Source organism: Morchella sextelata (genome assembly GCF_020137385.1).
Source record: "Morchella sextelata strain SCLS chromosome Unknown scls_12, whole genome shotgun sequence".
NCBI lineage: Eukaryota > Fungi > Ascomycota > Pezizomycetes > Pezizales > Morchellaceae > Morchella > Morchella sextelata.
Genome location: NW_025408627.1, coordinates 605,416 through 630,939, shown reverse-complemented (window position 1 = coordinate 630,939; position 25,524 = coordinate 605,416). Strand labels below are relative to the sequence as shown.

The 25,524-nt window shown below is 49.6% G+C and overlaps 5 protein-coding genes across 5 annotated transcripts; 1 reads left to right on the top strand and 4 right to left on the bottom strand.

Annotated features, from left to right (window-relative positions):
* Positions 1-2,125: 2,125 nt before the first annotated feature.
* Positions 2,126-4,022, bottom strand: H6S33_002040 (uncharacterized protein; the record flags this gene model as incomplete). The annotated part of the gene is made up of 2 exons (XM_044833384.1): positions 2,126-3,102; positions 3,991-4,022. Coding segments are annotated over 2 exons (1,009 nt in total), but the record flags the coding sequence as incomplete, so codon positions are not given.
* Positions 4,023-7,981: 3,959 nt separating this feature from the next.
* H6S33_002039 (uncharacterized protein) lies at positions 7,982-9,871 on the top strand (the record flags this gene model as incomplete). Its single annotated transcript, XM_044833383.1, has 1 exon — positions 7,982-9,871. The coding sequence occupies one exon, from the start codon at positions 7,982-7,984 to the stop codon at positions 9,869-9,871; it is 1,890 nt and encodes a 629-aa protein (XP_044693182.1).
* A 1,124-nt stretch (positions 9,872-10,995) lies between these two features.
* On the bottom strand, positions 10,996-14,553 carry H6S33_002038 (uncharacterized protein; the record flags this gene model as incomplete). Its single annotated transcript, XM_044833382.1, has 1 exon — positions 10,996-14,553. The coding sequence occupies one exon, from the start codon at positions 14,551-14,553 to the stop codon at positions 10,996-10,998; it is 3,558 nt and encodes a 1,185-aa protein (XP_044693181.1).
* Positions 14,554-14,630: 77 nt separating this feature from the next.
* On the bottom strand, positions 14,631-16,661 carry H6S33_002037 (uncharacterized protein; the record flags this gene model as incomplete). Its single annotated transcript, XM_044833381.1, has 1 exon — positions 14,631-16,661. The coding sequence occupies one exon, from the start codon at positions 16,659-16,661 to the stop codon at positions 14,631-14,633; it is 2,031 nt and encodes a 676-aa protein (XP_044693180.1).
* Positions 16,662-23,460: 6,799 nt separating this feature from the next.
* H6S33_002036 (uncharacterized protein) lies at positions 23,461-25,491 on the bottom strand (the record flags this gene model as incomplete). Its single annotated transcript, XM_044833380.1, has 1 exon — positions 23,461-25,491. One exon carries the CDS (start codon positions 25,489-25,491, stop codon positions 23,461-23,463), a length of 2,031 nt encoding a protein of 676 aa, XP_044693179.1.
* Between the last annotated feature and the right edge of the window lie 33 nt (positions 25,492-25,524).

Sequence of the window (25,524 nt, the reverse complement as noted above, 5' to 3'; positions counted from 1 at the left end):
CCCATTGAGATATCATGACCTCACTTGCTGGATTGTTCCATTCTACTCCTTCCTTTGGGGCCGGCCAGTTGGTCCTGGGTTCATATCCATAGTTGGCATAAAAAGCCGATACTTTGGTAGACTCAGAGACCGCCGAGTTATATGCATACTCTGCCAAAGGCAACAGCTCTGCCCAGTCATCCTGTTGATATGAACAATAACTCCGCAAGTAATGTTCCAGGGTCTGATTAACTCTTTCTGTTTGACCGTCCGTTTGAGGGTGGAAAGATGTGGACATCTTCAGCTTCACATTGAGGAGGCTCATGAGAGATTGCCAAAAGTGAGAGATGAACCTGCTATCTCTGTCCGAGACTATGTCATCAGGCAAACCATGGAGTCTCCAAACTTCCTTCAAGAACAACTTAGCCAAATCTTCCGTTTTATTGAGGGTAGGAAGAGGGATGTAGTGTGCCATCTTCGAAAAGCGGTCCACTATTACCCAGATCTTTGTAAACCCACTAGATTCCGGTAATCCCACAATGAAGTCCATAGAGATGGAAGTCCATGGCCGATAGGGTATCTCCAACGGTTGTAGCATACCAAACTTCTTATGTCTTGAGGTCTTATTCCTCTGGCAGCTGTCACAGCTCCGGACATATTCCTCAACATCCTTATCCATGTTGGGCCAAAAGAAGTTGTTTTTCAGCCGCTCAAGTGTCTTAAATTGGCCAAAGTGACCCGTCACCTTAGAGTCATGGGTATCGGACAGTATTTCCATCTGAAGCTTCTTGTCATTGGGTATATACCATCTATTCTTGTAGAAGATGAGACCGTTCTTGACCGACAAGTTCTGGTCTAAATTTGGTTTCCTTTCAACTAGGGAGCGGTGCAATTCCTGCCAGAAACTATCCTCTTTAGCAGCCGTGTATAGGCGCTCTAAGAATGTATTCTGCAATTGATTCACCCTGACAGCCACTAGCTTTGCATGATCCAAAACCAATTGACCTGGCCTAAAAAAGATCTGTGGCTCCGGCTGCAGAGTTTCACCTCCCTCTCCAAGGCGGTGATCCCAGCGCCTAGATAGCACATCAGTCTTGCCATTCTTTTCTCCCGGTCTGTAGACAACTTTAAAATTGTAGCCCGCGAGGTCTTCAGACCATCTAGCTTGCCGCCTAGTGAGAACCTTGATAGAATTAAAGTACTCCAAGTTCTTGTGGTCTGTAAAAACCGTGATCTCTTGCTCACAAGATTTGAGCATGTGTTCCCATTCCCGGAAAGAGGCTACAATAGCTCCCATTTCCTTATCATGAATGTCATAGTTGATCTCAGCAGGGGAGAACTTCTTAGAATAGAATGCCACCGGATGTAGCTTCCCATCATCCCCATACTGAGAGAGTGTAACGGGGGTCCTTTCTAAAAGAAATAGATTTGTATAGAATAGAGACGGCCGTGCAAGATAGACAATCAGGTTGCAGATTATTCAAAGATTCTATCGCTAGAACTCAATAATCTTTAAGGGCTCTGCTACCGATAAGAACTTGGTTTTTATTTCTAATGAAGACTGGAGAGAACAGGACTGAAGGGCGAGAATGAACCTGAGTACTTATACTCCGAAGGCCTCTGTTCTCTGCTCCTAACTTCCTTTACTAAGTTCCGGTGGGCCTTCCCTTAGTACCGGAAACAATACCACCGCTACCCCGCTTTTCTCTAAGCGTCAGCAGGTGTTTTCCGATACCCAAGGCAACCACCCTTAGTCAAAAGCCTTTGTAACACCTGCAGCCTTGGTTGCCACACAACCGAGGACCTGCATGAATGAGCTGCCACTCAGGTGTAAGCTTAATCATTGCTGTAGAGCTTTCGCTTATTGTAGACTTCCCTAGCATAGTCCCTGCCCTTCGGCGGACTCACAATGCTCAGAGGATACAGAGGATCACCGGGCAATCAGAGCTTCACTCTGGCCGATCTTCTAGTCACTGGCGAGGCATAGACTCGTCAGTCATTGCTCCCATGAATAGATCCCCTTCCTAGCGCCCGGAATGTAGTTACTCTGACAGCTGGTAGCTAACCACACTGCCGGTACTTGCATATCACCGTGCAACTGGCTTCTAACAATAACTCTCAGCATGTAACCGGGCCCTGTGTGTACTCATACACCAGACAGTTGAAATGGCTCCGTTACAGAGAGCACCGCTCTTGGCAAAATCACTGGCATCTGTCTCGACCACCGTTCTCCTACTAGGGTCAAAATGAAGGAGGATTGGGGCGCTTGTGAACAGCCTCTTGAGTTCTTCAAAGGCCTGCTCATGTGCTGCCGTCCAATACCATTTCTTGTCTTTTTGCAGGAGGTCAGTTAATGGTTTGCAAACTTTACTGAAGACTTCAATAAAGCGGCGATAGAAGTTTGCAAATCCGAGGAATGCCTGTACTGCCTTGATATTCTCAGGAACCGGCCATTCCTTAACTGCCTCCACCTTGTCTTCTGACATAGATACTCCTTCTTCCGAGATGTGATAGCCTAGGTACTCTACTTCTCGGACATGGAAGGATGTCTTGCTGATCGAGGCACAGAGCTTTGCTTCTCTAAGCTTCTGTAGTACCTTCTTGACCAGTAGCTCATGCTCTTTCTCAGTTTCCGAGTAGATGAGGATCTCGTCGATATAGACAACTACTCCTTCATCCAGTAGTTCCTTTAGCGCATCATTGATCATTGCCTGGAAGGCGGAGGGGGCATTGCATAGACCAAACGGCATCACATTATACTGATACAGTCCATAGCGGGTTCTGAAAGCAGTTTTCCACTCATCACCTTCGGCTATCCTGATCAAATTGAAGCCGTTCTTCAGGTCTATCTTTGTGAAGATCTTGGCCTTGAACAACCTGTCTCTGAGCTCGCTCATGATAGGCAGCGGGTACTTGTCCTTGACAGTGACCTTGTTCAAACCTCTGTAATCCACACAAATCCGCAATGTACCATCTTTCTTAGGAATGAACAATATGGGCGCCGCAGCAGGGCTATTAGATCTAGAGATCTTTCCTGAAGACAATTCTTTATCCAGGTACTCTCGGAGGGCCTTCAACTCTGGAGCGGAACATGGGTATAGTGGGCCAAATGGGGGAGCGGTACTGTGAGGGATGCGTACCAGACCACCAGAGTACACTACGCGGAGCTCAGAGTTCGGCTAACAGCTACAAAGGTAGAAGTCTCCAAGGTCTCTTCAGTCAACGTCGAGTATGATTCTCCTTGATCCGATACGGGCCCCGCGAGCTACGTTATCAACAAAGATTCACTAGAGTTAGCGTGTGATGTTCGACCGTCTTCGACGTAATAGTTCAGGTAGAGTTCGAAGTCACGATAGAATAAAGTATTTCCAAAAGTATAGTCAAATAAAGTTGTAACTCGCGTATCAACGATTTATATTGTTAAGACTCTGATTTCGCCGATGATGGTTTGGCTAGTCAGTGAATGACACAGTATTTATATCCCTCGCTTATGCCTCGAGGACCCAGTCTACTAATAATACAGAATACACTCGGGGCATGCCCGAGACCCTGAAAAATAACCAAGAACATTTAACTCCTAAGTCCGTAACCCAAACTCCTAAAGCCGCTGAAACCCCTCAACCTATTTACCCACTCTAATGCACGTTTCCCTGTCGATGTTTCTTAACCATCGGCCGTCTGGTGGATAATCGTCAGCGTCGGCTATTCGGAGGTCTCGGACGGCAAGGCTACCTACTCAGGCCTCTTCCCACATCGCTTTCCCACATAGCAGAGTCCTCTCATGCCCACAGGTACCGCCGATAGGTACTCGGTCGGCTGGCAGCTTGCGCCGATTCGCTCCGAGCGGTCTAATCTTCGATCCGATTGATTCCAGCTGTCCCTCATATATCCACCGGTACCAAAACACTCCCCTCCGGCGGTTTGACGCTCCGGGGGTTATTATTGGGGTCAAAAACGTGTTTTTTAACTAGGAAAACCGCAACTCCGCATTTGGTCGCATATTGATCGCACCGCACCTCGTGGGTGCGAACCGGAGTGGACATTAGTGTACAGAGGGTATTGGGGTATCTACTAGCCTTTTCTCTTACTTCCGTAAATGCTTGGCATGCCCGTAACACCTCTATAGTCTCAGGCGTTGGTCCTTCACAGCCTTGGGGTTCCTTCGATGGAAGTCGCAGACTAGATCAAGTACGTCGTCACTCATAACGCCCATGACTTGGTAAGTACAGTCGCTCATCGAATAGCCCCGCCATTTCACCAGGTATTCTACTAATCCTCTTCTGCTCCTCCGGCTTCCCACTATACTTTCCACTTCGTACAGAACCTCTGCTTCCTTATCGACCTCTTCGGGAGTCGGGGGACGTTGTTCGCGGCCCGGGATACTGCTCTGTCGGTAACGTTCCAAAAGTTCAATTTGGAACACGTTATGGATTTTGATTTGTGGTGGCAGTTCCAATTCACAGGCTCGTTTTCCCGCTAGTCAGTTGATCTTGAACGGACCGAGTTTCTTATGATCGAGCTTTTTGATGGAGCGACGTGTCTTAATATTGGCCGCATTCAGCATGACCATGTCGCCTATCTTAAAGTTCGGCGGTTCGTCCCTTTTCCGATCATAGTATTTCCCCATCTTCTCCCTGGTGTCCGTTAAGCGAGCGAGAGCAGAGTCGTGAACTCCTCGGATGAAGTGAGCGTACAGGTCACTGGTTGGATTGACCACTTCGGCTTCCGTCGGCCAGTTGGTTCTTGGGTTGTAACCGTAATTGGTATAGAACGGAGATTGGCCCGTAGCGGTGGTAACCGAGTTGTTGTAAGCATACTCCGCCAACGGGAGTAGCTCTGCCCAATCATCTTGCTCGTAGTTGCAGAAGGCTCGTAGGTAGTGCTCGAGGGTTTGATTAACCCGCTCTGTTTGCCCATCGGTCTGAGGGTGGAAAGCCGTACTCATTCTTATCCTCACATCCAATAATTCCATAAGGGATGCCCAAAAGCTTGAAGTAAATTTGGCATCTCTATCGGAAACTATATCAAGAGGCAGCCCATGGAGTCGCCAGATTTGACTGAGGAATATCTTCGCTAAATCCTGCGCGGTCGTTTCTGCTACTAAGGGGATGAAGTGCGACATCTTTGAGAACCTATCGACTACTGCCCAAATTTGGTTATATCCTTTCGATTCCGGTAGCTGCACGATAAAGTCCATTGATATTGATTGCCAGACAGCATGTGGCGTGGACAGTGGTAGAAGCGCGCCGTATTTCTTATGGTGGCTGGGTTTGTTGCGCTGGCACTCGTCACATGACCGAACGTAATCATCAATCCACTCGTTCATTTTTGGCCAATAGAAGTTACACGTAATGAGTTCCAAAGTTTTGTCTTGTCCAAAGTGTCCTGCCACTTTTGAATCATGTTCTGCCTGTGCGATTCGGATCTTAATGCGGTCATCTGCCGGGATGTAGAGTCGGTTCTTATAGAAGAGTAGCCCGTCTTTCTCAGCGATGTCCTTCAATTCCCCCAGCTTCTCCCCTTGCTCAACTCTCTCTTTCAATCCTACCCATGTCGGGTCTCCCGATGCCGCCTGCCTGACATGATCCAGAAAGTCGTTAGACCAGTCAATCACCCCCTTGGAGGCAAGCGACACCGCTGATACCACAAACTCTTCCTCCGCCAACTGTCCGGGCTTAAACAACCTGTCTATCGGCTGTTTCCCAAGCGTGCCTCCCCCTTCAGGACGGTACTCCGGCCGTCGCGATAGTGCATCTGCCTTCCCATTTTTGGTTCCCGGGCGGTAAATAATCTTGAAGTCAAATTCCGCCAAAGACTCAGCCCACCTTGCCTGTCGTCGGTTAAGAACCTTGGTTGTAGAGAAGTACTCTAAGTTCTTGTGATCCGTATAGACGAGGACCGTTCGGCTAGGTCCCTCGAGGTAGTGACGCCATTGCTTGAAGGCTGACACAATTCCTAGCATCTCCTTATCCCAGACGTCGTAGTTGAGTTCCGCTGGGTTAAGCTTTCGAGAATAGAAGGCAACAGGGTGAGTCTTTCCGTCAATAACCTGGGATAGAATTGCGGCAATAGCAAAATCACTCGCGTCCGTTTCCACGATAGTCTGGCGATCTGGAGAGAAGTGTACCAAGATCGGCGCAGACGTAAATAGGGTTTTGAGTTTTTCGAAGGCTACTTGGGCCGTCATAGACCAGACAAAGTTCTTAGCATCACCCCTGAGACAATCGGTAATGGGTTTACAGACCCCAGAGAAATTGTGGATAAACCTTCTGTAGAAGTTGGCAAAGCCCATGAAGATCTGTACTTCCTTAACGCTGCGCGGGGATTGCCAATTCGTAACAGACATGACCTTATCCAGTGCCATGGTGACGCCTGCTGGGGCAAGGATATATCCAAGGAACTCGATTTCGGTGAGCTCGAAGAACGATTTCTTCGGGTTGGCGACTAGATTGTATTCTTGTAGCCTACTAAGGACTTTGCCGACCAACTCTCTATGCTCCTCTCGAGACTTGCTATATATTAGGATATCATCAAGGTATACTACTACACCTTGATCCAAAAATTCCCTCAGCGCATCATTCATCATGTTCTGGAAGGTCGCCGGCGCATTTGCCAGCCCAAAAGGCATAACGAGGTACTCAAAATGCCCGTACCGCGTACGAAAGGCTGTCTTCCACTCGTCGCCGTCTTTGATCCTGATGAGGTTGTAACCTTCCTTCAGGTCAATCTTCGAGAAGATAACCGCGCCTGCCACTCGATCTCGCAGCTCGTCCATAAGCGGTAGAGGATACCTATTCTTGATGGACACACGGTTAAGTCCACGGTAGTCAACGCAAAGTCGTAGACTACCGTCCTTCTTCTTCACAAATAGGATTGGGGCTCCTGCCGGGGATTTGCTCGGCCTAATTTTTCCCAATCGCAACATTTTGTCTAGGTACTTGTTACGGGCATGCCAAGCATTTACGGGAGTGAGAGAAAGGCTAGTAGATACCCCAATACCCTCTGTACGCTAATATCAACTCTTGACCACACTCGCGGAGTGTGGTGCGACCAAATTACGACCAAAAAACCCAGAGTCATAAAAAACACGTTTTCGACCCCAATAATAACCCCCGGAGCGTCAAACCGCCGGAGGGGAGTGTTTTGGTACCGGTGGATATATGAGGGACAGCTGGAATCAATCGGATCGAAGATCGGACCGCTCGGAGCGAATCGGCGCAAGCTGCCAGCCGACCGAGTACCTATCGGCGGTACCTGTGGGCATGAGAGGACTCTGCTATGTGGGAAAGCGATGTGGGAAGAGGCCTGAGTAGGTAGCCTTGCCGTCCGAGACCTCCGAATAGCCGACGCTGACGATTATCCACCAGACGGCCGATGGAGAAGAAACATCGACAGGGAAACGTGCATTAGAGTGGATAAATAGGTTGAGGGGTTTCAGCGGATTTAGGAGTTTGGGTTACGGACTTAGGAGTTAAATGTTCTTGGTTGTTTTTCAGGGTCTCGGGCATGCCCCGAGTGTATTCTGTATTATTAGTAGACTGGGTCCTCGAGACATAAGCGAGGGATATAAATACTGTGTCATTCACTGACTAGCCAAACCATCATCGGCGAAATCAGAGTCTTAACAATATAAATCATTGATACGCGAGTTACAACTTTATTTTGACTATACTTTTGAAAATACTTTACTCTATCGTGACTTCGAACTCTACCTGAACTATTACGTCGAAGACGGTCGAATTCTATACGCTAACTCTAGTGAATCTTTGTTGATAACGTAGCTCGCGGGGCCCGTATCGGATCAAGGAGAATCATACTCGACGTTGACTGAAGAGACCTTGGAGACTTCTACCTTTGTAGCTGTTAGCCGAACTCTGAGCTCTGCGTAGTGTACTCTTGTGGTCTGGTACGCATCCCTCACAGTATATTGTTACTCACAAGTTCACTTGGAGTAACGAAGTCACCTCAAAGAAAAGAACTATCATCGTTATCCCCTATTACAATGACTACCCGAAGGGATAATTACTTCATAGATACCTCGGCCGTAACTGAGGAGGCTGGAGGAGAAGATTCTATGGTGATATCAAGGGCTGCTAGCCCAGACCCCCTACTTACGGGAGGACCCTCTACAACAACTAGGCAATCGAGTAAACGCTCTGCTCAAGCCCAGTTTGTGAGGAATATGCAGGAGTTTTTGGATACCCATGAGGCACAGATGAGGTATCTTGGTGCAGCTGGACAGGCCGTTTGGCAGCAGCTACAAAACCTCCAGGAGCAAGTCCAAGGGAGTGGACAAATCCTGGATAAGAAGGTACGGCAAGAAGCCATTGCCCAAAAACAACATCTCGAGTCACTCTTTGAGCTCGTCACCCATGTCCAACAAGTGCAAGAAACCGCACGAGCCGCCGACCACGAGGTTCTGGACCGTAACCATCGGATTACCCAGAACCAACTATTGGAAGCGGAGCGACAGCTGAGGATGGTACGAGAAGAGCGGGAGCAGGAGAAAGGGGAACAACGGGCTATGTTTGCGCAATTCAAGCAGTCCGATGAGATAAGAAATCAGCGGATAGCCGAGATGGAGGAACTACTGCGACAACACCTGTCAGTAGCACCATCCGTGGCTAGTGCTCCCTTAGACCCTAACGCGCCCCGAACGGTTCCTGTTGGCAATGGCAAGAAACCCGAAAATGCTGGCCCAGTAGGAGGAAATGCTGGTCCCGTAGGAGGAAATGGAGGCAGGCAACCGGAGGATGCCGGCCCAGTGCATGGCAATAGTGGCAGAGGACCGGTGGGAGCTGCTCCAGTTGGTGGAAATGGTGGGAATCAACCGCCACAAAACCCACCAAGAGGAAACGTTGGGGGAGACCCAGAACCTTCCGACGACGATGACGACGACAACAGTGAATGGTCGCACGGTCGGAAGAATTGGAGAAGAAACCGAGGCGGGAACCGGAATTCGGCGCCGCCTGAAGACGACGATATGGTAGATTCGCTCGCCAAAATACCCTTTGAGTTCGATAATGCCAGGAAGCATAACCTGCGGCATTGGCTCATGGAGTGCGAGATCTACTTCGAGCAGAAACCCAAGAAGTTCCGAACGGACAGGAACAAGGTACTGTTCGCCGGAACGTATACGTGTGGGTTGGCAAAGGAATGGTTCATGGAATACATCGAGACCAAGATGCTAGGACCGGCAGCCGCGGACTACGCTACTTGGACTCGGTTCCGTCAGGAGATTAGGAAACGTTTCTTAAGCACTCAAGAGGCTATGGAAAACGCGATGAAGATGCAGCAGTTTAAGTACTCTGCTAACATCGGAGACTACCTGACGAGAATGGAGATCATGAACCAGCACGCTCAGATGAAAGGAGCATCCTATCGTGCCGCCCTGCTCCAAGGGCTACCAAATGAAATCCGAGAGCGCCACTCACGCTTCGATCCAACCGAGGACGACTCCGAGTATATCCAACAGTTGGAACGAGCCGGTAAGGCTCATGAGGCTTATCAAGAGCAGATGAAGATGTTGGGGAAAGCGGAGTCGAGAGGAAGGGAGTCGAATAATGGTGGGAACTCGCGGCAGAAGGAGAAGGGGTTTAAGATCAAGGGAAGAGCTCAGACCGAGGAGAAGGAAAAAGGGCAAGATAAGAAGAGCACCAGCAAGAACAAGTCGGGGAATAAGCCAATATACCACGACTACGATGAAGCCACCAAAGGAGTTCCACACCCGGTCCGAGAACAGCGAAAGACCGATGGAGCCTGTGTGCGATGTGGCCGAAAGGGTCATCTTTGGAAATGGTGTCGTTCGGACGCTAACAGCAGTGCATCTATCTCCTCCTTCTCCCGAAAGCGTACCCGCGATGACGATGGCGACCACGATATGGAACTGTGAGGGATGCGTACCAGACCACAAGAGTACACTACGCAGAGCTCAGAGTTCGGCTAACAGCTACAAAGGTAGAAGTCTCCAAGGTCTCTTCAGTCAACGTCGAGTATGATTCTCCTTGATCCGATACGGGCCCCGCGAGCTACGTTATCAACAAAGATTCACTAGAGTTAGCGTGTGATGTTCGACCGTCTTCGACGTAATAGTTCAGGTAGAGTTCGAAGTCACGATAGAATAAAGTATTTCCAAAAGTATAGTCAAATAAAGTTGTAACTCGCGTATCAACGATTTATATTGTTAAGACTCTGATTTCGCCGATAATGGTTTGGCTAGTCAGTGAATGACACAGTATTTATATCCCTCGCTTATGTCTCGAGGACCCAGTCTACTAATAATACAGAATACACTCGGGGCATGCCCGAGACCCTGAAAAACAACCAAGAACATTTAACTCCTAAATCCGTAACCCAAACTCCTAAATCCGCTAAAACCCCTCAACCTATTTATCCACTCTAATGCACGTTTCCCTGTCGATGTTTCTTCTCCATCGGCCGTCTGGTGGATGATCGTCAGCGTCGGCTATTCGGAGGTCTCGGACGGCAAGGCTACCTACTCAGGCCTCTTCCCACATCGCTTTCCCACATAGCAGAGTCCTCTCATGCCCACAGGTACCGCCGATAGGTACTCGGTCGGCTGGCAGCTTGAGCCGATTCGCTCCGGGTGGTCCGATCTTCGATCCGATTGATTCCAGCTGTCCCTCATATATCCACCGGTACCAAAACACTCCCCTCCGGCGGTTTGACGCTCCGGGGGTTATTATTGGGGTCGAAAACGTGTTTTTTAACTAGGAAAACCGCAACTCCGCATTTGGTCGCATATTGATCGCACCACACCTCGTGGGTGCGAACCGGAGTTGATAGTGGTGTTGCCATTAGTATCAAAGGATATTGGGGTATCTACTAGCCTTTCTCTCACTCCCGTAAATACTTGGCATGCCCGTAACAGCTTACCCCCCTTCCAGGGTGTCACGTCTCGGGACATCTTCTGACAGACTATGGTTCCAGTAAACCTGCTCCACATATCACCCGTGGTGTCTGTGGAGGGGAAGGACTTAGCCCCGTAGGGTACCTCTATAGTCTCAGGCGTTGGTCCTTCACGGCCTTGGGGTTCCTTCGATGGAAGTCGCGGACAAGGTCAAGTACTTCCTCATCCATAGCGTCCATGACTTGATACGTACAGTCACTCATCGAATAGCCCCGCCACTTCACCAGGTATTCCACTAATCCTCTTCTGCTTTTCCGGCTCCCCACGATACTTTCCACTTCGTACAGCACCTCTCCTTCCTTATCGACCTCTTCGGGAGTTGGGGGACGTTGTTCTCGGCCTGGGATGCTGCTCTGTCGATACCGTTCCAAGAGTTCAATATGGAACACATTATGGATTTTGACTTGTGGCGGCAGTTCCAGTTCGCAGGCTCGTTTCCCGGCTAGTCGGATGATTTTGAACGGGCCGAGTTTCTTGTGATCGAGTTTCTTGGTGGAGCGACGTGTCTTGATATTGGTCGCATTGAGCATAACCATGTCTCCCACCTTGAAGTTAGGCGGCTCGTCCCTTTTTCGATCATAGTATTTCCCCATCTTTTCCCTGGTGTCTGTTAAGCGAGCGAGAGCAGAATCATGAACCCCTCGGATAAAATGAGCGTACAGATCACTAGTTGGGTTGACCACTTCGGCTTCTGTCGGCCAGTTGGTTCTTGGGTTATAACCGTAATTGGTATAAAACGGAGATTGACCCGTGGCGGTGGTAACCGAGTTGTTGTAAGCATACTCCGCCAACGGGAGTAGCTCTGCCCAATCATCTTGCTCGTAGTTGCAGAACGCTCGTAAGTAATGCTCGAGGGTTTGGTTGACTCGCTCTGTTTGCCCATCGGTCTGAGGGTGGAAAGCCGTACTCATTCTTATCCTCACGTCCAATAATTCCATAAGGGATGCCCAAAAGCTTGAAGTAAACTTGGCGTCCCTGTCGGAAACTATATCAAGAGGCAGCCCATGGAGTCGCCAGATTTGACCGAGGAATATCTTCGCTAAATCCTGCGCGGTCGTTTCTGCTACTAGGGGAATGAAGTGCGACATCTTTGAGAACCTATCGACTACTACCCAAATTTGGTTGTATCCCTTCGATTCCGGTAATTGCACGACGAAGTCCATTGATATCGATTGCCAGACGGAATGTGGTGTGGACAATGGTAGAAGCGCACCGTACTTCTTATGGCGGCTGGGTTTGTTGCGCTGGCACTCGTCACATGACCGAACGTAATCATCAATCCACTCGTTCATTTTTGGCCAATAGAAGTTACGTGTGATGAGTTCCAAAGTTTTGTCTTGTCCAAAGTGTCCTGCCACCTTCGAATCGTGTTCTGACTGTGCAATTCGGATCTTGATGCGGTCGTCTGCCGGAATATAGAGTCGGTTCTTATAGAAGAGTAGCCCATCTTTTTCGGCAATATCCTTCAATTCCCCCAGCTTCTCCCCTTGCTCAACTCTCTCTTTCATTCCTACCCATGTCGGGTCTCCCGATGCCGCCTGCCTGACATGATCCAGAAAATTCTTCGACCAGTCAATCACCCCCTTGGAGGCAAGCGACACCGCTGATACCACAAACTCTTCCTCCGCCAACTGTCCGGGCTTAAAGAACCTGTCTATCGGCTGTTTCCCAAGCGTGCCTCCCCCTTCAGGACGGTACTCCGGCCGTCGCGATAGTGCATCTGCCTTCCCATTTTTGGTTCCCGGGCGGTAAATAATCTTAAAGTCAAATTCCGCCAAAGACTCAGCCCACCTTGCCTGTCGTCGGTTAAGAACCTTGGTTGTTGAGAAGTACTCTAAGTTCTTGTGATCCGTATAGACGAGAACCGTTCGGCTAGGTCCTTCGAGGTAGTGACGCCATTGCTTGAAGGCCGACACAATTCCTAGCATCTCCTTATCCCAGACGTCGTAGTTGAGTTCCGCTGGGTTAAGTTTTCGAGAGTAAAAGGCAACAGGGTGAGTCTTTCCGTCAATAACCTGGGATAGAATTGCGGCAATAGCAAAATCACTTGCGTCCGTTTCCACGATAGTCTGGCGATCTGGAGAGAAATGTACCAAGATCGGTGCAGACGTAAACAGGGTTTTGAGTTTTTCGAAGGCTGCTTGGGCCGTCATAGACCAGACAAAGTTCTTAGCATCACCCCTGAGACAATCGGTAATGGGTTTACAGACCCCGGAGAAATTGTGGATAAACCTTCTGTAGAAATTGGCAAAGCCCATGAAGATCTGTACTTCCTTAACGCTACGCGGGGCTTGCCAATTCGTAACAGACATAACCTTATCCAGTGCCATGGTGACGCCTGCTGGGGCAAGGATGTATCCGAGGAACTCGATTTCAGTGAGCTCGAAGAACGATTTCTTCGGGTTGGCGACCAGATTGTATTCTTGTAGCCTACTAAGGACTTTGCCGACCAACTCCCTGTGCTCCTCTCGAGACTTGCTATATATTAGGATATCATCAAGGTATACTACTACACCTTGATCCAAGAATTCCCTCAGCGCATCATTCATCATGTTCTGGAAGGTCGCCGGCGCATTTGCCAGCCCAAAAGGCATAACGAGGTACTCAAAATGCCCGTACCGCGTACGGAATGCTGTTTTCCACTCGTCGCCGTCTTTGATCCTGATGAGGTTGTAACCTTCCTTCAGATCAATCTTCGAGAAGATAACCGCGCCTGCCACTCGATCTCGTAGTTCGTCCATAAGTGGTAACGGATACCTGTTCTTAATGGATACTCGGTTAAGTCCACGGTAGTCAACGCAAAGTCGCAGACTACCGTCCTTCTTCTTCACAAATAGGATTGGGGCTCCTGCAGGGGATTTGCTCGGCCTAATCTTTCCCAATCGCAACATTTTGTCCAGGTACTCCCGAAGCACCTTCAGTTCGACTTCGGATAGGGAGTAAACGGGTCCCCATGGTGGCTGCTTCCCTGGTTCGAGATCTATCGCATGGTCGTAAGATCGATGCGGTGGTAGTTTGTCGGCTTCCGATGGTAGGAAGACTTTAAGGAACCCATGGAGCCAAGAGGGAAGAGTTTCACGGAGGTTAACCGATTCATCTTCCAAGAGACAGATGCTACCGATGAATTGGGCCTCCGGATCGTCCAGTACACCCTCGTCCATTTCTATTTGAGGTTCCTTGTCAGTGAAGCAACGACTCTTACAGTTCTCACCGTCGTAGGAAACTTCCCCATTTGCCCCTATAACCGGCTTGTGTTCTTTCAACCACCAGTTCGGTAATATTGCATCGATGCCAAGTGGGAGAGGGGCGATCTCGAATGATAGTTGCGTCTGATGCCCCCTTGACATTATAATTAATGGTTGTGTAAAGGCGTGTCCCGTGCCCTTCATAACTTCTCCCGTAAATCCAAATACCCGGGCCGGGACGTCTCGTTTCACCTTCGGGACCTCAAAACTATCAACAAAAACAGCAGACAAAACAGGACCAGTTGCACCAGTATCCAACAACACCTTACAAGGTAAACATTTTTCCGCAAAACAAAGGAACTGATTAACGATAGGTCGAGGACCATGAATAGGTTCCTCCAAAGTTTTCTGTTTTTTCTCCGGTTGGGACGCTCTCCCTTCCTGCCTTTTTCTTTTCATATTTTTTTTGTTGTTTTCCGTCAGTGATAACATAGCAATCTGGGGATACTCCTGACCTGACTCATCAGAGTCCCCTTTTAAAAATCCTCGTCGAAATCCATCTCAGATTCCGATCCGCGTTCTCGTACAAACGCTTGCCCACTGGTGTACTCCGCAGCAGCCGTAGCAGCCGGCTTCTTAGCACGGTGCCTCATTCGCTTTCTCTGAGGTTGGGGTTCCGGTGGTTCCATATCGTGGTCGCCATCGTCATCGCGGGTACGCTTTCGGGAGAAAGAGGAGATAGATGCACTACTGTTAGCATCTGAACGACACCATTTCCAAAGATGACCCTTTCGGCCACATCGCACACAGGCTCCATCGGTCTTTCGCTGTTCTCGGACCGGCTGTGGAACTCCTTTGGTGGCTTCGTCGTAGTCGTGGTATATTGGCTTATTCCCCGACTTATTCTTGCTGGTACTCTTCTTATCTTGCCCCTTTTCTTTCTCCTCAGTCTGAGCCCTCCCCTTGATCTTAAACCCCTTCTCCTTTTGCCGCGAGTTCCCACCATTATTCGTCTCCCTTCCTCTCGACTCCGCTTTCCCCAACATCTTCATCTGCTCTTGATAAGCCTCGTGAGCCTTGCCGGCTCGTTCCAACTGTTGGATGTACTCGGAGTCGTCATCGGTTGGATCGAAGCGTGAGTGGCGCTCCCGGATTTCATTGGGTAGCCCCTGGAGCAGGGCGGCACGATAGGATGCTCCTTTCATCTGAGCATGCTGGTTCATGATCTCCATTCTTGTCAGGTAGTCCCCGATGTTAGCAGAGTACTTAAATTGCTGCATCTTCATCGCATTTTCCATAGCTTCCTGAGTGCTTAGGAAACGTTTCCTGATTTCCTGACGGAACCGAGTCCAAGTAGCATAGTCCGCGGCTGCCGGACCTAGCATTTTGGTTTCGATATATTCCATAAACCATTCCTTCGCCAAACCACACGTATACGTCCCAGCGAACAGTACTTTGTTCCTGTCGGTTCGGAACTTCTTCGGCTTCTGCTCAAAGTAGATTTCGCACTCCATGAGCCAATGCCGCAGGTTATGCTTCCTGGCATTATCGAACTCGAAGGGTATTTTGGCAAGCGAATCTACCATATCGTCGTCTTCAGGCGGCGCCGAATTCCGGTTCCCGCCTCGGTTCCTTCTCCAATTCTTCCGACCGTGCGACCATTCACTGTTATCGTCGTCATCGTCGTCGGAAGGTTCTGGGTCTCCCCCAACGTTTCCTCTTGGTGGGTTTTGTGGGGGTTGATTCCCACCATTCCCACCAACTGGAGCAGCTCCCACCGGTCCTCTGCCATTATTGCCCTGCACTGGGCCGGCATCCTCCGGTTGCCTGCCTCCATTCCCTCCTACTGGACCAGCGTTTCCTCCTACTGGGCCAGCATTTTCGGGTTTCTTGCCATTGCCAACAGGAACCGTTCGGGGTGCATTAGGATCTAAGGGAGCACTTGCCACGGAAGGTGCTACTGACAGATGTTGTCGCAGTAGTTCCTCCATCTCGGCTATCCGTTGGTTTCTTTCCGCATCGGACCGCTTGAATTCCGCAAACCAAGCTCGTTGCTCCCCTTTTTCCTGCTCTCGCTCTTCTCTTACCATTCTCAGTTGTCGCTCCGCCTCCTGTAACTGGTTCTGGGTTTGCAGATGACTTTGCTCCAGAACCTTGTGGTCGGCGGCTCGTGCAGCTTCATGTACTTGTTGGACACTGGAGACGAGTTCAAAGAGCGATTCCAGATGTTGTTTTTGGGCAATGGCTTCTTGTCGCACCTTCTTGTCCAGGATTTGCCCACTCCCTTGGACTTGTTCCTGGAGGTTTTGTAGCTGCTGCCACACGGCCTGTCCAGCTGCACCAAGATACCTCATTTGTGCCTCATGGGTATCCAAAAACTCCTGCATATTCCTCACGAACTGGGCTTGAGCAGAGCGTTTACTCGATTGCCTAGTTGTTGTAGAGGGTCCTCCCGTTACTAGGGGGTCTGGGCTAGCAGCCCTTGATATCACCATAGAGTCTTCTCCTCCGGCCTCCTCAGTTACGGCCGAGGTATCTATGAAGTAATTATCCCTTCGGGTAGTCATTGTGATAGAGGATAACGATGATAGTTCTTTTCTTTGAGGTGACTTCGTTACTCCAAGTGAACTTGTGAGTAACAATATACTGTGAGGGATGCGTACCAGACCACAAGAGTACACTACGCAGAGCTCAGAGTTCGGCTAACAGCTACAAAGGTAGAAGTCTCCAAGGTCTCTTCAGTCAACGTCGAGTATGATTCTCCTTGATCCGATACGGGCCCCGCGAGCTACGTTATCAACAAAGATTCACTAGAGTTAGCGTGTGATGTTCGACCGTCTTCGACGTAATAGTTCAGGTAGAGTTCGAAGTCACGATAGAATAAAGTATTTCCAAAAGTATAGTCAAATAAAGTTGTAACTCGCGTATCAACGATTTATATTGTTAAGACTCTGATTTCGCCGATAATGGTTTGGCTAGTCAGTGAATGACACAGTATTTATATCCCTCGCTTATGTCTCGAGGACCCAGTCTACTAATAATACAGAATACACTCGGGGCATGCCCGAGACCCTGAAAAACAACCAAGAACATTTAACTCCTAAATCCGTAACCCAAACTCCTAAATCCGCTAAAACCCCTCAACCTATTTATCCACTCTAATGCACGTTTCCCTGTCGATGTTTCTTCTCCATCGGCCGTCTGGTGGATGATCGTCAGCGTCGGCTATTCGGAGGTCTCGGACGGCAAGGCTACCTACTCAGGCCTCTTCCCACATCGCTTTCCCACATAGCAGAGTCCTCTCATGCCCACAGGTACCGCCGATAGGTACTCGGTCGGCTGGCAGCTTGAGCCGATTCGCTCCGGGTGGTCCGATCTTCGATCCGATTGATTCCAGCTGTCCCTCATATATCCACCGGTACCAAAACACTCCCCTCCGGCGGTTTGACGCTCCGGGGGTTATTATTGGGGTCGAAAACGTGTTTTTTAACTAGGAAAACCGCAACTCCGCATTTGGTCGCATATTGATCGCACCACACCTCGTGGGTGCGAACCGGAGTTGATAGTGGTGTTGCCATTAGTATCAAAGGATATTGGGGTATCTACTAGCCTTTCTCTCACTCCCGTAAATACTTGGCATGCCCGTAACAGGAACCACCGGAACCCCAACCTCAGAGAAAGCGAATGAGGCACCGTGCTAAGAAGCCGGCTGCGACGGCTGCTGCGGAGTACACCAGTGGGCAAGCATTTGTGCGAGAACGCGGATCGGAATCTGAGATGGATTTCGATGAGGATTTTTAAAAGGGGACTCTGATGAGTCAGGTCAGGAGTATCCCCAGATTGCTATGTTATCACTGACGGAAAACAACAAAAAAAATATGAAAAGAAAAAGGCAGGAAGGGAGAGCGTCCCAACCGGAGAAAAAACAGAAAATTTTGGAGGAACCTATTCATGGTCCTCGACCTATCGTTAATCAGCTCCTTTGTTTTGCGGAAAAATGTTTACCTTGTAAGGTGTTATTGGATACTGGTGCAACTGGTCCTGTTTTGTCTGCTGTTTTTGTTGATAGTTTTGAGGTCCCGAAGGTGAAACGAGACGTCCCGGCCCGGGTATTTGGATTTACGGGAGAAGTTATGAAGGGCACGGGACACGCCTTTACACAACCATTAATTATAATGTCAAGGGGGCATCAAACACAGCTATCATTCGAGATCGCCCCTCTCCCGGTTGGCATCGATGCAATACTACCGAATTGGTGGTTGAAAGAACACAAGCCGGTTATAAGGTCAAACGGGGAAGTCTCCTACGATGGTGAGAACTGTAAGAGTCGATGCTTCACTGACAAGGAACCTCAAATAGAAATGGACGAGGGTGTATTGGACGATCCGGAGGCCCAATTCATCGGTAGCATTTGTCTTTTGGAAGATGAATCGGTTAACCTCCGCGAAACTCTTCCCTCTTGGCTCCATGGGTTCCTTAAAGTCTTCCTACCGTCGGAAGCCGACAAATTACCACCGCATCGATCCTACGACCATGCGATAGATCTTGAACCAGGCAAACAGCCACCATGGGGACCCGTTTACTCCCTATCCGAAGTCGAGCTAAAGGTGCTTCGGGAATACCTGGACAAAATGTTGCGATTGGGAAAAATTAGGCCAAGCAAATCTCCTGCAGGAGCCCCAATCCTATTTGTGAAGAAGAAGGACGGTAGTCTGCGACTTTGCGTTGACTACCGTGGACTTAACCGTGTGTCCATCAAGAACAGGTATCCGTTACCGCTTATGGACGAGCTGCGAGATCGAGTGGCAGGCGCGGTTATCTTCTCGAAGATTGACCTGAAGGAAGGTTATAACCTCATCAGGATCAAAGACGGCGACGAGTGGAAGACAGCCTTTCGTACGCGGTACGGGCATTTTGAGTACCTCGTTATGCCTTTTGGGCTGGCAAATGCGCCGGCGACCTTCCAGAATATGATGAATGATGCGCTGAGGGAATTCCTGGATCAAGGGGTAGTAGTATACCTTGATGACATTCTAATATATAGCAAGTCCCGAGAGGAACACAGGGAGCTGGTCGGCAAAGTACTTAGCAGGCTACAAGAATACAACCTGGTCGCCAACCCGAAGAAATCGTTCTTCGAGCTCACCGAAATCGAGTTCCTCGGATACATCCTTGCCCCAGCAGGCGTCACCATGGCACTGGATAAGGTTATGTCTGTTACGAATTGGCAAGCCCCGCGCAGCGTTAAGGAAGTACAGATCTTCATGGGCTTTGCCAACTTCTACAGAAGGTTTATCCACAATTTCTCCGGGGTCTGTAAACCCATTACCGATTGTCTCAGGGGTGATGCTAAGAACTTTGTCTGGTCTATGACGGCCCAAGCAGCCTTCGAAAAACTCAAAACCCTGTTTACGTCTGCGCCGATCTTGGTACACTTCTCTCCAGATCGCCAGACTATCGTGGAAACGGACGCAAGTGATTTTGCTATCGCCGCAATTTTATCCCAGGTTATTGACGGAAAGACTCACCCTGTTGCCTTCTATTCTCGAAAACTTAACCCAGCGGAACTCAACTACGACGTCTGGGATAAGGAGATGTTGGGAATTGTGTCAGCCTTCAAGCAATGGCGTCACTACCTCGAAGGACCTAGCCGAACGGTTCTCGTATATACGGATCACAAGAACTTGGAATATTTTTCAACAACCAAGGTTCTTAACCGACGACAGGCAAGGTGGGCTGAATCTTTGGCGGAATTTGACTTCAAGATTATTTACCGCCCGGGAACCAAAAATGGGAAGGCAGATGCACTATCGCGACGGCCGGAGTACCGTCCTGAAGGGGGAGGCACGCTTGGGAAACAGCCGATAGACAAGTTCTTTAAGCCCGGACAGTTGGCGGAGGAAGAGTTTGTGGTATCAGCGGTGTCACTTGCCTCCAAGGGGGTGATTGACTGGTCTAAGAATTTCCTGGATCACGTCAGGCAGGCGGCATCGGGAGACCCGACATGGGTAGGATTGAAAGAGAGAGTTGAGCAGGGAGAGAAGCTGGGGGAAATGAAGGATATCGCTGAGAAAGACGGGCTACTCTTCTATAAGAATCGACTCTACATTCCGGCAGACGACCGTATCAAGATCCGAATCGCACAGGCAGAACACGATTCGAAAGTGGCAGGACACTTTGGACAAGACAAAACTTTGGAACTCATCACGCGTAACTTCTACTGGCCAAAAATGAACGAGTGGATTGATGATTACGTTCGGTCATGTGACGAGTGCCAGCGCAACAAACCCAGCCGCCATAAGAAGTACGGTGCGCTTCTACCATTGTCCACACCACATTCCGTCTGGCAATCGATATCAATGGACTTCGTCGTGCAGTTACCGGAATCGAAGGGATACAACCAAATTTGGGTAGTAGTCGATAGGTTCTCGAAGATGTCGCACTTCATTCCCCTAGTAGCAGAAACGACCGCGCAGGATTTAGCGAAGATATTCCTCGGTCAAATCTGGCGACTCCATGGGCTGCCTCTTGATATAGTTTCCGACAGGGACGCCAAGTTTACTTCAAGCTTTTGGGCATCCCTTATGGAATTATTGGACGTGAGGATAAGAATGAGTACGGCTTTCCACCCTCAGACCGATGGGCAAACAGAGCGAGTCAACCAAACCCTCGAGCATTACTTACGAGCGTTCTGCAACTACGAGCAAGATGATTGGGCAGAGCTACTCCCGTTGGCGGAGTATGCTTACAACAACTCGGTTACCACCGCCACGGGTCAATCTCCGTTTTATACCAATTACGGTTATAACCCAAGAACCAACTGGCCAACAGAAGCCGAAGTGGTCAACCCAACTAGTGACCTGTACGCTCACTTCATCCGAGGGGTTCATGATTCTGCTCTCGCTCGCTTAACAGACACCAGGGAGAAGATGGGGAAATACTATGATCGAAAAAGGGACGAACCGCCTAACTTCAAGGTGGGAGACATGGTTATGCTCAATGCGACCAATATCAAGACACGTCGCTCCACCAAGAAACTCGATCACAAGAAACTCGGCCCGTTCAAAATCATCCGACTAGCCGGGAAACGAGCCTGCGAACTGGAACTGCCGCCACAAGTCAAAATCCATAATGTGTTCCATATTGAACTCTTGGAACGGTATCGACAGAGCAGTATCCCAGGCCGAGAACAACGTCCCCCAACTCCCGAAGAGGTCGATAAGGAAGGAGAGGTGCTGTACGAAGTGGAAAGTATCGTGGGGAGCCGGAAAAGCAGAAGAGGATTAGTGGAATACCTGGTGAAATGGCGGGGCTATTCGATGAGTGACTGTACGTATCAAGTCATGGACGCTATGAATGAGGAAGTACTTGACCTTGTCCGCGACTTCCATCGAAGGAACCCCAAGGCCGTGAAGGACCAACGCCTGAGACTATAGAGGTACCCTACGGGGCTAAGTCCTTCCCCTCCACAGACACCGCGGGTGATATGTGGAGCAGGTTTACTGGAACCATAGTCTGTCAGAAGATGTCCCGAGACGTGACACCCTAGAAGGGGGGTAAGCTGTTACGGGCATGCCAAGCATTTACGGGAGTGAGAGAAAGGCTAGTAGATACCCCAATACCCTCTGTACGCTAATATCAACTCTTGACCACACTCGCGGAGTGTGGTGCGACCAAATTACGACCAAAAAACCCAGAGTCATAAAAAACACGTTTTCGACCCCAATAATAACCCCCGGAGCGTCAAACCGCCGGAGGGGAGTGTTTTGGTACCGGTGGATATATGAGGGACAGCTGGAATCAATCGGATCGAAGATCGGACCGCTCGGAGCGAATCGGCGCAAGCTGCCAGCCGACCGAGTACCTATCGGCGGTACCTGTGGGCATGAGAGGACTCTGCTATGTGGGAAAGCGATGTGGGAAGAGGCCTGAGTAGGTAGCCTTGCCGTCCGAGACCTCCGAATAGCCGACGCTGACGATTATCCACCAGACGGCCGATGGAGAAGAAACATCGACAGGGAAACGTGCATTAGAGTGGATAAATAGGTTGAGGGGTTTCAGCGGATTTAGGAGTTTGGGTTACGGACTTAGGAGTTAAATGTTCTTGGTTGTTTTTCAGGGTCTCGGGCATGCCCCGAGTGTATTCTGTATTATTAGTAGACTGGGTCCTCGAGACATAAGCGAGGGATATAAATACTGTGTCATTCACTGACTAGCCAAACCATCATCGGCGAAATCAGAGTCTTAACAATATAAATCATTGATACGCGAGTTACAACTTTATTTTGACTATACTTTTGAAAATACTTTACTCTATCGTGACTTCGAACTCTACCTGAACTATTACGTCGAAGACGGTCGAATTCTATACGCTAACTCTAGTGAATCTTTGTTGATAACGTAGCTCGCGGGGCCCGTATCGGATCAAGGAGAATCATACTCGACGTTGACTGAAGAGACCTTGGAGACTTCTACCTTTGTAGCTGTTAGCCGAACTCTGAGCTCTGCGTAGTGTACTCTTGTGGTCTGGTACGCATCCCTCACAGTACTCCCGAAGCACCTTCAGTTCGACTTCGGATAGGGAGTAGACGGGTCCCCATGGTGGCTGCTTTTCTGGCTCGAGATCTATCGCGTGGTCGTAAGATCGATGCGGTGGTAATTTGTCTGCTTCCGATGGTAGGAAGACTTTAAGGAACCCATGGAGCCAAGAGGGAAGAGTTTCGCGGAGGTTGACCGATTCATCTTCCAGAAGACAAATACTACCGATGAATTGGGCCTCCGGATCGTCTAGTACACCCTCGTCCATTTCTATTTGAGGTTCCTTGTCAGTGAAGCATCGACTCTTACAGTTCTCGCCATCGTAGGAAACTTCCCCATTTGCCCCTAGTACCGGCTTATGTTCTTTCAACCACCAGTTCGGTAGTATCGCATCGATGCCAAGTGGGAGAGGGGCGATCTCGAATGACAACTGTGTTTGATGCCCCCTTGACATTATAATTAATGGTTGTGTAAAGGCGTGTCCCGTGCCCTTCATAACTTCTCCCGTAAATCCAAATACCCGGGCCGGGACGTCTCGTTTCACCTTCGGGACCTCAAAACTATCAACAAAAACAGCAGACAAAACAGGACCAGTTGCACCAGTATCCAACAACACCTTACAAGGTAAACATTTTTCCGCAAAACAAAGGAACTGATTAACGATAGGTCGAGGACCATGAATAGGTTCCTCCAAAATTTTCTGTTTTTTCTCCGGTTGGGACGCTCTCCCTTCCTGCCTTTTTCTTTTCATATTTTTTTTGTTGTTTTCCGTCAGTGATAACATAGCAATCTGGGGATACTCCTGACCTGACTCATCAGAGTCCCCTTTTAAAAATCCTCGTCGAAATCCATCTCAGATTCCGATCCGCGTTCTCGCACAAACGCTTGCCCACTGGTGTACTCCGCGGCAGCCGTCGCAGCTGGCTTCTTAGCACGGTGCCTCATTCGCTTTCTCTGAGGTTGGGGTTCTGGTGGTTCCATATCGTGGTCGCCATCGTCATCGCGGGTACGCTTTCGGGAGAAAGAGGAGATAGATGCACTGCTGTTAGCATCTGAACGACACCACTTCCAAAGATGACCCTTTCGGCCACATCGCACACAGGCTCCATCGGTCTTTCGCTGTTCTCGGACCGGCTGTGGAACTCCTTTGGTGGCTTCGTCGTAGTCGTGGTATATTGGCTTATTCCCCGACTTGTTCTTGCTGGTGCTCTTCTTATCTTGTCCTTTTTCCTTCTCCTCGGTCTGAGCCCTCCCCTTGATCTTAAACCCCTTCTCCTTCTGCCGCGAGTTCCCACCATTGTTGGACTCCCTTCCTCTCGACTCCCCTTTCCCCAACATCCTCATCTGTTCTTGATAAGCCTCGTGAGCCTTGCCGGCTCGTTCCAACTGTTGGATGTACTCGGAGTCGTCATCGGTTGGATCGAAGCGTGAGTGGCGCTCCCGGATTTCATTTGGTAGCCCTTGGAGCAGGGCGGCGCGATAGGATGCTCCTTTCATCTGAGCATGCTGGTTCATGATCTCCATTCTCGTCAGGTAGTCTCCGATGTTAGCAGAGTACTTAAACTGCTGCATCTTCATCGCGTTCTCCATAGCCTCCTGAGTGCTTAAGAAGCGTTTCCTAATCTCCTGACGGAAACGAGTCCAAGTAGCGTAGTCCGCGGCTGCCGGTCCTAGCATTTTGGTCTCGATGTATTCCATGAACCACTCCTTTGCCAACCCACACGTATACGTTCCAGCGAACAGTACCTTGTTCTTGTCCGTTCGGAACTTCTTGGGTTTCTGCTCGAAGTAGATCTCGCACTCCATGAGCCAATGCCGCAGGTTATGCTTCCTGGCATTATCGAACTCAAAGGGTATTTTGGCGAGCGAATCTACCATATCCTCGTCTTCGGGCGGCGCCGAATTCCGGTTCCCGCCTCGGTTCACTCTCCAGTTCTTTCGACCGTACGACCATTCACTGTTGTCGTCGTCATCGTCGTCGGAAGGTTCTGGGTCTCCCCCAACGTTTCCTCTTGGTGGGTTTTGTGGAGGTTGCTTTCCACCATTCCCGCCAACTGGAGCAGCTCCCACCGGTCCTCTGCCACTATTGCCCTGCACTGGGCCGGCATCCTCCGGTCGCCTGCCTCCATTTCCTCCTACGGGACCAGCGTTTCCTCCTACTGGGCCAGTATTTTCGGGTTTCTTGCCATTACCAACAGGAACCGTTCGGGGCGCATTAGGGTCTAAAGGAGCACTTGCCACAGAAGGTGCTACTGACAGATGTTGTCGCAGTAGTTCCTCCATCTCGGCTATCCGTTGGTTTCTTTCCGCATCGGACCGCTTGAATTCCGCAAACCAAGCTCGTTGCTCCCCTTTTTCCTGCTCCCGCTCTTCTCTCACGATCCTCAGTTGTCGCTCCGCCTCCTGTAACTGATTCTGGGTTTGCAGATGGCTTTGCTCCAGAACCTTGTGGTCGGCGGCTCGTGCAGCTTCGTGTGCTTGTTGGACACTGGAGACGAGCTCAAAGAGCGATTCCAGATGTTGTTTTTGGGCAATGGCTTCTTGCCGTACCTTCTTGTCCAGGATTTGTCCACTCCCTTGGACTTGCTCCTGGAGATTTTGTAGCTGCTGCCAAACGGCCTGTCCAGCTGCACCAAGATACCTCATTTGAGCCTCATGGGTATCCAAAAACTCCTGCATATTCCTCACAAACTGGGCTTGAGCAGAGCGTTTACTCGATTGCCTAGTTGTTGTAGAGGGTCCTCCCGTAAGTAGGGGGTCTGGGCTAGCAGCCCTTGATATCACCATAGAATCTTCTCCTCCGGCCTCCTCAGTTACGGCCGAGGTATCTATGAAGTAATTATCCCTTCGGGTAGTCATTGTGATAGGGGATAACGATGATAGTTCTTTTCT